The 16546-nt window shown below is 43.7% G+C and overlaps 1 protein-coding gene across 1 annotated transcript in view; it reads left to right on the top strand.

Annotated features, from left to right (window-relative positions):
- snx25 (sorting nexin 25) overlaps positions 1-16546 on the top strand; it is a 38283-nt gene that overhangs the window by 5397 nt on the left and 16340 nt on the right. Inside the window, exons 3-5 of the mRNA XM_018738374.2 lie at positions 5101-5317; positions 10629-10801; positions 13070-13256. Of these exons, the coding sequence (XP_018593890.2) occupies positions 5101-5317; positions 10629-10801; positions 13070-13256 (577 nt within the window). The remainder of the gene's footprint in view (positions 1-5100; positions 5318-10628; positions 10802-13069; positions 13257-16546) is intronic.

Genomic DNA, 16546 nt, shown 5'->3' on the forward strand with positions numbered 1-16546 from the left:
AAGTGAAGTGCGACATTTTCCTCCACTGTACTTTGCTGCCGCATCATGAGCGCCGAAGGTTTGTGTTTCTCTGAGTGGGCGTAATTGGATCATGGTGCCAACCGCTCCCTGCCCCACTCGGCTCCGGCTCCTGCGGCATGATGGAGGCTTCCTTCTCTTTTCTTTGCACGGGCTTCTTTTCCGCCGCTGGTGTTTGACTCAGCCGATCGGAGCTCTGGAAATAGCCCCTAATTATTTGGACTGGCGAAACGAGCCTCGTCTTTTTTGTTCCGTGACTGTTATACAGGCATGTAATAATTAGTCTCCTCAGCAAGACATTGTGTAATTATCACAGTTCTCCACTACAGTTCTGTACTCCTTCACTTGAGTTGCATCTCCTTTGTTCTCCTCAAGGCAAGTAGCATAAATTAGCATTTGGTTTAATTTTTCTCCGTTTCTCTGCTGTAATCATTAATTACACACACACACACACATTTTCAGAACCGCTTGTCCCATACGGGGTCACGGGGAACCGGAGCCTAACCCGGCAACACAGGGCGTAAGGCCGGAGGGGGAAGGGGACACACCCAGGACGGGACGCCAGTCCATCACAAGGCACCCCAAGCGGGACTCGAACCCCAGACCCACCGGACAGCAGGACTGTGGTCCAACCCACTGCGCCACCGCACCCCCTAATCATTAATTAAACAAGGCTAATTGCGGTTAATAAATTAGTTCAATTTTAGCAGGGTCAAATACAAAAAAAAAAAAAAAAAAAAAATTAAAAGGCCGTGCTTTTAATTTTTCCTGCACAAACGCACCCTGGCCAAATGGCAAATGATTACAGAATGTCAAATTTTTGTCATATAATTGTAAAGTCTCACAAAGTGATAAATTGGTCGAAGTGGAAGATAGTCCTGCTTGTAATGAGCCTTCCAGGGAACATGAAAAATTTATTATTTTCATTATGTTATTATAAATTTAATTGATTTTCTTCAAGGTGACTTAAACTGTGATGTTTGCACGCTAAAGTACTTAGAACGATTTGTTCACTTACATAGTTGGGTAATTTTTACTGTATCAGTTCAGAGTCCATACCCTTTCAAGGGTGCTACAGCAGGAGGTGGACTTCAAACCTGCAAGGTAACGGCTCTAACCACCGAGCCACCTGCGGAAAGGATGTGGCGGAATAAAGTGTTGTACGCTCCCCGCACGACAAGCAGCTTGCACATTTTGCGCTTTTAAAGCCTTAAACTAGACCGTCATCTGGTGTAACCAGGATCTTGGTTTCAGGAATGTCGCCGGGCTGCTCGTTACGTTCATTGCTGGAAAACCGTGGGAGACGGCACGTCTTGTTAGGTGATCTCGGCGAACTGCGTTGCGTAATATCTCCATTGCAGTTTGCATGGCGTATTTTGGTCAGTAAAGGCGGTTACGTTACCGTGTTAATGAGCTTCTCTGGCATCTGCTGAAACGCTTCCCATTTCTTGGACTCCTGTGTTTCCTGCTTATCTGACTAATCGGCATTAGAGGCTCAGCTGAGTGGACTTTCTCTCCTCTCCGGCAACAGAAGGCTCTTGTTAGCACTGGAAGGAAACACAAAGCCATGTAAATAAGTGTGTCTCCGACTCGCAGTCAATAACGCGTAACGGCAGCCGAGGTGCTGCTCGTACGAAGAGGCACGTTGAAGGGTCTCGTCGACCCTTCTTTTATTTGTTTTTTTTAATGAAAGTCTGTTTTAAAGGATGCACGACACTCTGTGCGCACGTGCGTATAAAATAGAAAATGCATAAAATGTCTTATGTTATTATAAATGTCTTATATGTTTACTTCACACTAGTTCCATGTTAAGCAGAGCATAATTATTTATCTGACACTTTTCTCCAAAACAGATTAGTGTTAAGCTAATTACACAGATTTTCCCTTTTATACAGGTGGGTAATTTTTACTGTGTCAGTTCAGGGTAGGTACCTTGATCAGGGGTGTCACAGCAGGGGGTGGGATTTGAACCTGGCTCCTTGGAGTGCAAGGTGGCTGGTGTGAACCCTTCACCACCTACTGCCAGTTTACAGGACTGCGGTAAAGTTTTAACACTTTTAGTCATTACTCTGTTTTATATTTTTGTAGCTATGCAGCGTGAGCATCTGAAGGCATTTGCAACATTGCTGTTTTTCTAGACGGACTGCCTTGTGGTAAAAATGCGGCGATGTGCGGATAAAGTTCAGATCTGTTTTTCGATTCTTCGCGTGACATAGGTGCATACACGTGAGCTGTGTTCAGTCAGTGTGGCTGCAGCGTTCATGGCATGACATGGGTAATAATGCCCGACGTGATGATGGGTGATGCTCGCTGATGTTGTATGTTGTGAGCGCCATGCTTCCCCTCTATAATACCCCTCCCCCCATGTTGAATAGTGGCGGTGGTTCTCCCTAAATTATTGAAATGATACATGGGTTATAAAACCCTTTTGCTCAGATATCTGTTCTTTATGTCCTGAAAGATCCACACACTCTGAACTCATCTCTCTCAGACCCATGTCCTTCCCAAGCTCTTGCACTTTTCTTTACTCCGAGTAACTCATCATTTCTTTACTCATCGCTTTGGGGAAACGCAAAAAGCCCAAATGCATAAATGTGTGTGTGCACTTGTGTGAAATCTGTGCAACTGGGCGAATAGGTGAAAAAAATGTGCAAGTGTGTGGCTAACAACTGCTGAACACCTTTAGTAAAAGGTTAATTGTTCAAGTGGCAGAACAGCATTAGGGCCTAGGAAATGTAACCCAGGGGCAGCAGGTGGCGTTAGGGTTAGAGCTGCTGCCGTGCACTGGAATGGCCCAGGTTCAAATCCCACCCCCTTGTTGTAGTGCCCTTGATCAAGGTACTTACCTTGAATTGATGCAATAAAAATTACACACACACGTTATCTGATACCGCTTGTCCCATGCGGGGTTGCGGGGAGCCTGAGCCTAACCCAGTAACACAGGGTAAAGGACTGGAGGGGGAGGGGACACACCCAGGATGGGACACCAGTCTATCGCAAGGCACCCCAAGCGGGACTCGAACCCCAGACCCACCGGAGAGCAGGACCCGGTCCGACCCGGTCCAACCCACTGCGCCACCACGCCCCCCTCTGCAATAAAAAATTAGCAGCTGTTTAAATGGCTAAATTTCTGCAAGATTAACGTTGTAGGTCAACATTGTTTGCCATTTTGGAGAAACAAAACCCTTTTTTTCCTTTCTTTGTCTGAGGTACAAACTTTACAAATAAATGTACAGTAAAGTTGGTAGCTCAAAGGAAAAAAGCACCTGCGATCGAGTTCAAGAAACGGTTAAATGCTACTCTTGTCACTCTTTTTTTTTTTTTTTTAAAAAAACACGTATGATAACAAGGATGGTTATGCTGGTTCTTAGGACTAGTTATCCAGACCTCATGCCTGCATGTCCTTTCTCCTCCCGTCTGTCACCTGGAACCCCCCAGTGCTAAGCCGCTCACTTGCTTTGTGCCACACGTGTGGGAGGAAGGGTTACAACAGTGTGTACGTGTGTCTCTCATCTCCACATGTTTGTTAGTTCAGAGGTATCCCGTTGTGAGGTTGTTGACGTCTGCTTGACGTTTCAACGAGTGAAAATGAAGCCATTTGGCCGATTGCTATTACGTGAGGCGTGCATACGGAGCCGTCGTCTTCGTTTTAAGACCTTCGGTGTCTGTGGAGACACATGGTTTCCATTGGCTTCCTGGTGCTCTATAATTAGAGTAATTCCAGTACCAGTCAAAAGTTTCACTTGCTGGAAACTAGTCTTTTCTCTTTCCACCACGAGGCATCTGGTTTACTAGTTTGATCAGGAGATGTGGCGCCGTGTCCTCCCAACTCTTCTGCAGCGGTTTCCGCAGGTGTAGGACTCTTGCGTTTCGCTTTGCTTTCGCTCTTCTCTCCGGTTCATCCCATAGAGAGAGCGTCCAGGTTGCCCAGGCGCGCTCAAACTTTTGACCAGTGCTGTACATTGAAGGTATAGGGTCATAGATATGAGTTGCTCTCATTAAACCAATTTTACTTAAGCTGTGGGTTGGCGGAGCTCTTCTTGGGGTTCGCCGGCAAAGGGTTATGCAAATTACGTGAAAGTAGGTGTATTAATAGAAAAAAGTTCAGGCCAAAGCGTTAAAACACAGAAGTGAAAGTTGCAACTCTTCAGCTGCAACTCGCATATAGGAGTTAAGGAGTGCATGAAAAAGCAGTATTTGACTTGAGGTGATGATCACAGGACGCCTGCTTTCTACAGACCGTCTTTCCCTGGTGAATATAGTCATTGTGCGATTAATGTCACGTGCGGTCAGAGATGGCTCGCTTTAACAACCGTGACGTTTTTGGAACATGTTCTCTAATATTTACCCCAGGGACTGCACTCATAAGTACATTTTCATTAATCCTTACGTCTGTGAGCGAACCTGCTGAACCAACGAATAAGATTTGCCTCTGCTCTCGCCGCACAGCTCGTGCTTCTGCATTCCTTACTAGCAGGCAATGAGTAAATATCGACGTTATTTGCGCATAAAGGTGTAAAGCATGTATTGCATATATGCTGTACCTTCTGCATCGCATGACATCATGTATACGAGTATGGATTGATTACACTATTTGATATATTTTTATAAATACATATTTCATGCTGTATTTGAAAGATATATTTTATGTAAATTAGTATATTTTAGAAAATGAATTTCACACATCTGGTGCTTATTTTCCACATGTACTGTGTTACTAGAACACATTTATTCCAACATAACTCTGTTGTTGATTCCAAGCTGTTTAGGTAGAACAGTACTAGTCATAGGGCCCTAGTCACAGTTAGTATACGAGTGAATATTTGTGTTTCAATGCATGTAAATTCTCCTGCTGTCTTTATTAGGATTTCCTTAAAAAAAAAAATGTATTTTGGCTGTGAGAGGACATTTCATCTCCACCTTTGGTGAGGAGGATACTAGGGCTGCACTTGGACTCTTCTCCCGAGATGTGATTTATGTGTGTGTGTTTGGGGGAGGGGGGTGCTGCCCTTGTCCCATTGATTGTGCGTCTCCTACATTAGAGTCTCCTTTGTGTCCCATGCTGTCTCCCCCGCCTCGCAGTGTTTGACTACAGCTACAGGGACTACATCCTGTCCTGGTACGTGCCGCTGAGCCGCGACGAGGGTCAGCTCTACCAGCTGCTGTCCGACGACTTCTGGGAGATGGCCAGGCAGCTGAGTCGGCGGTTGGCCGACGTGGACCTCGTCAGCGTGGTGTGCATCGACACCGTGAAGACTCTCCACACGCACTTCTGTGACCTTAAGGCAGCCAATACCAGGTGGGAGGATGCCAGGTGCCCCACGGTGGCCCCTGGGTAGCCAGAGCGGAGAGACTCGTACAGACCGACTTACTTACATCTATGCATTTGACAGACACTTTTCTCCAAAGCAACATAACGTAAGCGATCGCATCAACAGGCAGGCAAGACTTGGATACATATACACAGTTACTGAAGTACCGATTATAATCGGTGCTTCAATAATTGCGTACAGGCGGTCCCCGGATTGCGAACGAGTTCCATTCCTAAGCCTGTCTTTAAGTCGGGTTTGTACGGAAGTCGGAACAGTTAGGTACGGTTCGTGTCTAACATCAGTTAGTCAAATTTTTGCATTGGTATGTAGTATATTGTGTATCTTTCTATGTATAAAATCTTAAACACTTCGGGATACACTAAAACATCTTTAATATAAAATTACAGCAGTTATTATTATCATCAACATTACATCATATTATATAATAAATGTTACTACAGTATTTATAATAGAGAGAGGGAGGAGAAGAGTGAGTGTGTGTGTGTTTTTCATACACATTCATTTTAATCTTTGCTTTTCCAATGTTTGTTGGCGTTTTACCTTTTTCCCATCGCTTTATTATTTCCACTTTAGTTTCAGTTGTGATCGTTTCCCTTTTATTTGATCCATCACCATCACTTGCATCACATTTATGCTTTCATGCCATGGTTAGGAGGGTAAAAATAAAAAATTAAAGCCAAATACAGTAAGACACATGAAAGAGACACTTAACAGTAACGTGGTCCATGTCATACTGAGCGGGTAGGAGACTTAGGTTTTTGTGTGTGTGTGTGGACCCAACTGCGTGATCTTTATTATCAGTACACAAGGAAGCAGGTGAAATTCGTGGACAGGGACAGGCGTGGGTCGGTCGATATACAAACATGGGTCTTGGGGAGAATCCGATGTCGTAGTTGAGGAGGCGATGCAAGTGTTGGGAGCTGTGGACGTCGGGAACGGGAACGAGGGATTGAGGAGAACGAGGGACTTGGAAGCACGGGTACGTTGTTGTGGATTCACTCGAGAGCGCTGGAGAGACAGGTTTGTCAAACGAGGTTCCGCAACCGGGGCGTGCGGGTGCGGCTTCTTTATACCCCGCTGCTCTGATTTCGGACAGGTGAGGTCGTGACCATGAAAGTCCCACTGAAAAGAACCAAGTCTTTGCCCTACCTCGGGCTCACAAGCTGACAAACCGTTGTAGGCTTGCAAAGTTTTGATGCGCGTCGCAAAGTAGCGCCCCTTTGTTATTACGAACCATGCGTCGTACGTAACTCGAATTTTTAATGTAACAGGCTTTACATTTACATTGATTCATTTGGCAGACCGTTTTCTCCAAAGCGACGTGCATCTCATAGACTATACAATGTGTGTATTACGTTAGCAGGAAGAGAGACGTAGATGCAGACGTGCGATTCTTAAGTGCGGTTAGTTTGTTTCTTTCCACCATATGAACCAATGTACATCACACGAGTAGCTGGATAAAACTTTATCAGAATATCAATGATTCCTGATCACCTTCCTGGTAATTTTTTTATTTATTTATTTATTTTTTTTTAAATGGGGAGTGGTTCGTAACTACGGGTTGCACGTAAGTCGGACGTCCGTAACCAGGGGACCGTCTGTGTATGTATCCAAGTCTTGCGTACATGAGTACCCAAATCTAATTGTGTATATGTATCCAAGTCGTATACAAATAATTTGTATAATACACCCGTTTAACACTTTAAATTACCTCTGTCTTCAAATTCTGCAGCTGTCCAATTATGAATCGTGAAAAAGACAAAAGTAAGAGTTTTACATTTTAAAACTTATTTTTACAATACTCTTGTAAATTAAAAACTGTAGGCTTCCGCGGTTGGAGTCAACTGACTGGAGGTTTTCTTCTGGATTAAACCACGTATGGACTTCGTTTTAATGCTGCTGGTTGGGTTACGTATTTTACAGTAGGAGCTGTCTTCCGGTAGATCCCTCATTTTATTCTTATACGTTGTCGTCGTCGTCGTCTCCAAGATAACCGTTGCGTTACCTTTGTCTGCCAGGAGAACAACGATGTCTGGGTCTTATCGTAGTTGTTTTAGTGCTTTTAACTCCTCTTTGCTGATGTTGCTGGTAGGTGGTTTTGCTTGCCGTACTAAGACCGAGGCGTCCTGTCTTATTTCTTCTGCAATCTCAGGCGGGAGATTATGCGGTTTAATCCAGAAGAACAAAACCTCCACTCTTGTAAATTGTCAAAATGAAGCAATCCAGGAATTGTGGGAAGAAGCATGCTTAGAAAGAAGAAAAGTTCTGACATGAAGACACCCTCTGAAATAGCAAGATTTTGTGTCCGTTTCCTTTTATTTTGCCACATTTTTGGTCATTTTCTAGTGAGAAAATATTGGAGGCGACACAGTGATGTCGCACGGTTGCTTTAATATAATGGCATTGGATGTTTTCTATCAGTTTTTAAAATACCTTAATTTGTTATCCACCTGATCAACAGACAAGTGTTGAACAATTCAGGCTGTTAGTGTGGAAAAATTAAGCAAGTTACCTGTCCTTGAGAGTAGGGCAGTGTTGAATACTGCAGTTCCAGTAGTTACCGATGAAAATACCATATGAATAGAAAAAAGGAAGATGAAATGTAGCTTGTGGTGAGGAACTAAGTTGAAAGTGTTTCAGGAGCCAAAATACTGAGTTTTGAGACAATTCTTTAACACTGGAAGGGATTCAGCAGTTCTGAGGGACAGGGGAGCTCAATAGGAATGGCACGCACTGATTCAGAAGCCAATGAACTGTTGTAACTGGCGTGTGCTGTAGTGCTGCATCTAGCCGATGTGTTAATGACTCACTTCTGCAGATTTCACTGCTAATTCGATTGGCTTCAGTTGTGTGTCATAGATCGAGGGCCCTTAAAGATACTGAATAATCATTCTCAGAGCCTTGCATTCCTTGTATTTATAAACCCATATTTTTTTTGTTTTTCCTGCCGACCTATAGTATGAATAAGCCTTCAGCCCCACGTACACCGGTACCACTATTATTGTAATCTGAGATGGAATGAAGGTGTAAGGATATGTTTGAAGTCCTCTTAGTGTCCTTTTTGAAGACGTGCCCTGAGATGAAATGATGTGCTTTTGCATCTCTGCTGTGCCTAATGCAGCTTTGGTGAGGAGAAGCAAGAGGGGGGTAGCGGACGACACAGAATCTCATTTGTTTTTGTGCAAGAAGGTTTGTTTATGACAGTACTGTGTATGGCATAAGGCGCAAGAGAAAGAGTGATGTTTCGTTCGTTTTGTCTTAGCTTGGGTATACAGTTTGCTCGTTAGTCCTGCGGGTTTGAGTTTTTTTTTTTTTTTTTTTTTTTTGTGTGTGTGTTTCAGTGAAACATTTTTCTGGAAATGTCTGGTTTTCACATTGTTGTAATTGGTTGAAGAGTTGATTATTATTGATGATGATGATATGCATTGTTGTTGTTGTTGTCGAGGGGGACACGGTGGTGCAGCAGGCTTGGCTGGGTCACGTTTGCTGCCGGGTCTGGGGTTCAAGTCCCGCTTCAGGTGCCTTGTGACGGACTGGTGTTCCATTCTGGGTGTGCCCCCGCCCGGCTCCAGCCTTGCCAGGTTGGGCTCTGGCCCACCATGACCCTGTTTGGGCTGTTTGGGACCAGCGGCTTCAGCCTGTGTGTGTGTGTGTGTGAGAGAGATTATTGTTGTCATTATTAATTCAATTTCTCAACCAATCACAACCATTGGTTTTTGTCAATGTCGTATCACAATTGAAACAGCAGATTCGATGCATTATTGTTCATGTCATTAATTTATTTAGCGGCGTCTTTTCTCATCTCCAAAACAGTGATGTGTACCCAGTACTGCGGGGTACAGAAATCACACAGACAAAAGAAAAAGTAAGATCAAAAACACAGGTATCATCCCTGGCTACTTACCTGGCAGAGGAGAAAAGACACGAAGTGCTTGAATGTGATGCAGCATGCCTTTGGGTCCTCTGCCTTAACCCATTTAGTATCAAATGGTGTACTTTACTATGCTGACATGGATCAGCATGCCATCCAGAGTGTACCCTCAGTAACCCAAGACCCTATCTTTCCAGGATAGACTCTGGACCGGTACCATACTTTACTCTTGATGGGGAAGCTTGGATGCACAGTGGATCTTGGTTTACTCCACGTCCAATGTGACGCCCACTGGTGGATGGTCTTGGCACAGCTCTTAATAGCGTCGATCTCAGCCTGGGAGGCGTAAACGAGAAACCCACCCATCACATCTGTTTTATTTTCTCTGCCTCGTGTTTTCATGCGGAAGAAGAGATTTTTGTTCCTTTGAGGCAGATCTCAGTGTGCAGGGCTGAGTACTGTGATGTTATTGTTTGGTCACGCAGCAGATACTGTACCGTTTTTGTCGAAACTGCTAAACCATGCTAGAAATATAAATGATTTCTGGGTCACAATGTACGAAACAAAAGTAGGGCATACTGTTTAGCACTTTAATACATGGCAGACTAGTTAAGGATGTGGTCTTTTGGTTAAGATGCCAGGTCAAGTTGCAAGAATTGCCCTGCTGATGTACTTTTGATGAGACGATTATGGTATATTATGAAGCTCTATGTTAGTTACTTTAAGAAATATAAAAATAAACACTTAGGTCTTTACTACTAGACTTGGAGGACTAGTGGTTATAGCTACCACCTTGCGCTCGATGGACCCAGGTTCAGATCCCACCTCTCGCCCTTAACCAGTGTACTCGCATTGAACTGATGGTTAAATTACCCAACTGTGTAAATGGATAACTAATTTTTTGTAGCTTAATATTATAATGTGCTTTGGAGGAAAGCCTCAGCAGATGTTGTTTATAAAGAAAAACAACAAAATGGGTGATTTGAGTATCATTTGCAGCTTGCACTGCAGTATTGAGGGTGAAAGTATCTGTAGCACTTTGATCATCATTATTGCCATACTCTGGTAATATAACAATGGCGTATGAAACATTATAATACTTACCAATTTGCAGTTTGATCAGTCAGATCAAGTAGCTTAACACTGTGAGATGGTTTGGAAAAAAGTGTCAGCTAAATGAATAAATGTAAATGTGATCATTGACTGTATTGAATTGTTTCTCTAAATAAACTAATTTATTGGAACTTGTCTGTTAATACTAATGTTATTAACAGAGAGCTGGGAAACCCGCGCACGATGCAGCCCTCTAATTGTGAAGGTCCGAGTCTTGAAATATAGTCCATGGCGGTTCCCTACAGTGGATCTCTGGCCTGCGAACTCTTACCGTGCATTGCGTTACCTTACAGGCAAGAGGAACTGCCTCGGCCATTCCCCCTGCACCCCTGCTTGCGGAGTCCCGAAGAGGAGCTGCGATTCCTGCGCTGCTGCGCACGCCTGCTGGTGCTGAGTCTACTGCCTTCACGTGACGCACGTTCCCACAGCCTACGCGCCGTGTTGGTCGAGGTCATCTCCACGAAAGGTGAGCCACCACCCCTCCGCAGGATCTCTACTCATGTTCAGAAGAGAAACCTGTAATGTGGATTTTAAATTGGTGGGAAGATCATCAGTAATCATTGGTAGACCAGTGATACCACAATAATGGCAGAGAGGAAGAAGGCATTGATATCCTGCTTTTAAAAGTTAGAGAGAAGGGCAAAAAATGTAAGTAAAATAACAGGAATAAACAAAAAGACAGCTGGCACAGCAGCAGACATAAGTGTTGAACTTTGGACTCTTGGAAGATCAACAACAAGGGATCTGGCAAATAGGAAATACAGTGAAGACCAGCACTTGGCAGAGCTGCGTTGAAAGATCAGGAAAAGGTCTTCAAATGTGCTGATGTGTTTCCAGAAGAGCAAAGATCTGAATTGTTCAAATAATAGTATTTTTTTGTAAAACAGGCAGTCCCCGAGTTACGAACATCTGACTTACATACAACCCATACTTAAGAACCACCCCCTTACTGACCAGAAGTATTTTTTTTTTTTTTAATTGGTCACCCTTAGGGGGTGCGGTGGTGCAGTGGGTTGGATCGGGTCCTGCTCTCCGGTGGGTCTGGGGTTCGAGTCCCGCTTGGGGTGCCTTGCGACGGACTGGCGTCCCGTCCTGGGTGTGTCCCTTCCCCCTCCGGCCTTATGCCCTGTGTTGCCGGGTAGGCTCCGGTTCCCCGCAACCCCATATGGGACAAGCGGTTCAGAAAATGTGTGTGTGTGTGTGGTCACCCTTAAGCAACAATCAAATGAAAACTTCATAATTAAGCCAATTATATTAAAAAATGAGTTACTGTATATAGAATGGTTCGTAATAACAAACACTACTTTGCGAAGCGCATGAAAACATTGCGCGTCTACATCGGTTCATGGGTGGAGGGGCGTGAGTCCGAGGTAGGACAGACTTCCTTCTTTTTCTGTCAAGTGTCTCGTGTGTTACTGCGTTTGGCTTTAATTTTTTTTTTTTTTTCCCCCCCACCCTATTTCAGCAAAGCGTAAATGTGATGCAAGTGATGGTGATGTAGCCAAGAAAAGGGAAACGATCATGACTGAAAATCAAGAGTAAATAATAGCGCGAAAGGTGAAACGCCAACGAGCAATGAGAAAGCAAACGATAAAGTTTCTGTAATTTTGTGCAGGCGTGCACGCGCGCGCACACACACACACACACACACACACACACACACACACTGTCCCTCTCTCTCACTCAGCTACAAAAGACACTTCTTCCCAGTTGTGGAATCTCACTCCAGACAATAAGGCCCCCCCACGCTTTCTCAGACCTCCCCCTCTCTGTTTTCCCAAGTGCCATCCCTCATCGTTGTCCAGTCCCGTTCTACGTCTCTTTGATAGTGACCACCCGTCTTGTCCCTCGACCACGATTTCGGATCCTCGCCTCTGTTCGGTTCACCTGTCGACCAACCCTTCGCCCATCCCCGACCACAAGCACACGTCTAGTCCTTTAATCTGAATAAATGATCCTTCACTTGGGTCCAGCCTCCTCCGTGTCCTCTGTTCATCATGACAGTAGTAACATTTATTATCTCTTTCTATGTCTTTCTCTGTTATAAATGCTGTAGTTACATTTATTATTACTGTATCGTTATAGTAAAGATGTTTTAGTGTATCCAAAGTGTTTCTTTAATGTTTTTTATGCATAGAAAGGTATACGATATACTTAGACAAAAATTTGACAAACTGGCATTAGATACCCACAATACCAAACTGTTCTGACTTAGACAGACTGAGGGCACGGAATTCTTTCGTAATTCGGGGACTGCCTGTACTAGATCAATGGATTTGAAATGAAACTGTCAAGATGCGCTTTAAGTGTTGAGTTTAAGCTTTAATTTGAGGGTATTTACATTCAAACTGGGAGAACGATATAGGAATTACAGCACTTATTTAATGTGGTCCCCCAAATTGATGAAAATTGTCACTGTCCAAATACTTATGGACCTAACTGTATATATCTCTATATATAGTATTTGTCTTTTTTTTTTTTTTGTACTCAGAATAATAAAATTGTGTTTGCTGTTTAACTAATTTGCTGTTTTTGCCATTATTTCACTGTTTTCAGATGCCGTGTGGTTATTGTGTATTTTATTTGAAGTGATCACTTACTCCTCACTTGTCTTCCATGTGATGTACAAGGTGGTACTTTGACAGCATCTTAAATGACCCTTCTGTGTGTGTGTGTGTGTGTGTGTGTGTGTGTGTGTGTGTGTGTGTGTGTGTGTGTGTGTGTGTGTGTGTAGTGCTCAGACCCATGGTGGAGGTGCTCAGTGACCCCGACTACATCAACCGCATGCTACTGGCCCAGCTGGAGCTCCGCGAGCAGCTCAGCGAGCACCACAAGAAGGCGTACACTTACGCTCCGTCGTATGAGGAATTCATCAAGCTCATCAGCAGCAGCTCCGACGTGGACTTCCTCAAACAGCTGAGGTGAGCTGTCAAGTTATCCAGACCCCACCACCATGACTGGAATTTTCTGTGTGATCTGTGATTTGCCTTTCAGGAGGGTTTACTGTGGGTGCTTATGATGTGTTTGTGTCTGTGCAGCCTCACAATATTTTCCTGTTGTTGCAAAGAACTAAAGTCTGTCTCTTCATTGATTCATTTCTTTTTAACCTGATAAAATATAGAAATGAGTTGGGTCTAGATATGACTTCACAAATTTTACTGACAATGATCCGTTCGAATCGGAAACCGATTTTTGATTTGTGAACAAACTTTTACGGCACTAGAGGAATCTGTGTCTACAGGAGTCTACCATAATTTTCATAGAAACACAAAGCAATTTACCAACATGAACAAATAAAAAGATTTGTATATGCACTAGCTGCAAAAGAATTCTAAGTTATCAAGAGTGTAACAATTTTAATAAGTTTATTGCTTAATGGCACCTTTACTGTAGTGTGTAATGGTATAATCAGAATTAGCTTTATTGGCCAAGTATACCTGAGCATACAAGGAATTTGTTTCCGGTTTAGAGCAAACCTACAATGCACATTCACACATGCAGGTTACATATACACATACTGGACTAGACATAGACTAATACGAACATGATTACAGATGGCACGTGACAATTAGCAATGCAGCAGCCAAGAACACAGTACAATGCAGACAGAACACAACAAATAGCAGAAACACAATACCATGCAAACATAACACAACTAAATGACCAAGCATAGAAAACAATACGCATTGGCCTGTAACATAAAGTGACATTATAGTGCAGTGATTCAGTTGGTTAGAGGACATATTGCACATGGGTATGATTTTGCATGAAATAGGGGAGAATACTTGAAACGGCAATAGCAGTACAGAGTCTACTACATACTGCACATATGTAGTATGATGTTGCTCACAAGATGTAAAGAACATATTGCACACAGGTCTGATGTTGATCAAAAGATAAAAAAAAAAGAAAAAAAAATTGCACATGGGTGTGATGTTGCACAAAGTATGGTACAGTAGTAGTAAAAAGTCCAGTATAGGTTGAGTTTATTGGAGGGTGTTTAGAATTTTTATGGCTGCCGAGAAAAAGCTGTTTTGGTGTCTGGTAGTCCTTGTTTTGATCAGTCTGTATTACCTGCCAGAGGGAAGCAGTCTGAACAGACTGTTTGCAGGGTGTGAGGGGTCCCTTATGATTTTCCCAGCCCGTTTCCTCACACGAGACGTGTACAGGTCCTGGAGGGAGGGCAGGTTGATCCCAATGATGCGCTCTGCTGACTTAACCAGTCTGTGAAGTCGGTGCTTGTCCACTTGGGTGGTAGAGCCAAACCAGACAGTGGCTGATGTACACAGTATGGATTCAGTGGTGGCCCTGTAGAATTGGCACAGCAGGTCCTTGGGCAGGTTGTGCTTCCTTAGTTGGCAGAGGAAGTACATCCTCTACTGGGCTTTCTTGATTATGTTGGTGGTGTTCTTCTCCCACTTCAAGTCTTTGCAGATGGTAATGCCAAGGAACTTGAAGGAATCAGTGCTGGATACAGTACAACCTTGGACAGTGAGTGGTGGCAGGGGAGTAGGTACTTTTTTAAAGTCAACTGTCATCTTCACTGTCTTACTGGTAATAAGTTCCAGGTCGTTGTGTCTGCACCACAAAGAAAGCCGGTCCACCTCCCATCTGTATGCAGACTCATCGCAGTCCTTGTTGAGTCCTATGACTGTAGCGTCATCAGCGAATTTCAGGATCTTAACTGATGAGTCCGCAGAGGTGAGGTCATTTGCGTATACTGAAAAGAGCAGAGGGGAAAGAACACATCCCTGGGGGGCACCGGTGCTGTGTGCGCGAGTGCTGGATGTGAATATCCCCAGCTTCACCTGCTGTTCTCTGTTGGTGAGGAAGCTTGTGATCCAGTTGCAGATGGATGTTGGCACAGAGAGTTGGCTGAGTTTGTAGTAAAGGATGTCTGGAATGATTGTATTAAAGGCTGAACTGAAGTTCACAAAGAGGATTCGTGCGTATGTCTGTGGTGAGTCAAGTTGCTCCAGGATGTACTGCAGCCCCATGTTCACAACATCTTCCACAGACTATTTGATCTGTAGGCAAACTGGAAGGGATCCAGCAGTGAGCCTGTGATGACCTTCAGGTATGCTAGCACCAGCCTCTCAAAGCGCTTCGTTGCTATGGAGGTAAGGGCCACTGGTCTGTAGTCATTCAGTCTTGAGATGCTGGTTTTTTTTGGGAACAGGTTTTATGGTGGAGCGCTTGAAGCACGATGGAACTATGCTTAGTTCCAATGATGTATTAAAGATCTGTGTAAAGATGGGGGCTAGCTGGTGGAGGGAGACACCTGATCAGGGCCGGGGGCCTTCCTTGTCTTTAATCTTTCGAAAAGACACCTTACATCATCTTCATAGATCGTCAAAGTTGGATGGGGGAAATGGTGGTTGGGTGGAGGCTGAGGGAGAGGTCTTGATGGCTGGTTAATGGGCCCCTCAAACCTGCAGTAGAAACTGTTCAGGTCTTCAGCCAATTGTTGGGTGTTGTCTGAGTAGGGGGATGGTGCTTTGAAGGTTGGTGAGGACTTGTAGGCCTCTCCATGCTGACGCTGGATCGTTAGCTAAGAATGTTTGTTTCAGCTTCTCAGAATAGCGTCGTTTAGCAGTTTTGATCTCTTTTGTTAGCATATTTCTGTCTTTGTTGTAGAGCGACCTGTCTTCACTCCTATAAGCTGCCTCTTTGTCCTTCCGTAGCTGTCTCAGTTTAGCAGTTAACCACGGTTTGTCGTCGTTCGATTTCCTGCAAGTGGTGGTCAGGATACGTGCGTCTTCACAAAAAAGCGAACGTTTTCAAAAATAGATTTTTTTTCATACTAGAATAAACATCACTCGGGAATGTTTTGAAGTTGAAATCTGTAAGGAAACATTTTTGGTATGAGCTAGGGTTTCACATAGATTACTCGCCGGTTCGAATACCAACCATCTCATGTTGTGGTACCTGTGATCAAGGTACTTTCCCTGAACTGATATGGTAATAAATTATCCAGCTGTATAAATGGGTGAATCATTTTAAGTTCCCTAACGTGATAAGCTGATTTACAGAAATGTGCCATCTAAATGAATGCATGTAAATGTACTCAAGGAAATTTCCAGATGTCGTTGTAGATGAACTATGCCTTTGTTAAATACAGACAAGCTCATGCCTTTTAACTCATAATGATAAAACTCTCTTAATAGTGTATATTTTAATACATTTAGTTGGTTTTTTCTGTCTCTTCTTT

Source organism: Scleropages formosus, chromosome 3, assembly GCF_900964775.1.
Source record: "Scleropages formosus chromosome 3, fSclFor1.1, whole genome shotgun sequence".
Classification (NCBI taxonomy): domain Eukaryota; kingdom Metazoa; phylum Chordata; class Actinopteri; order Osteoglossiformes; family Osteoglossidae; genus Scleropages; species Scleropages formosus.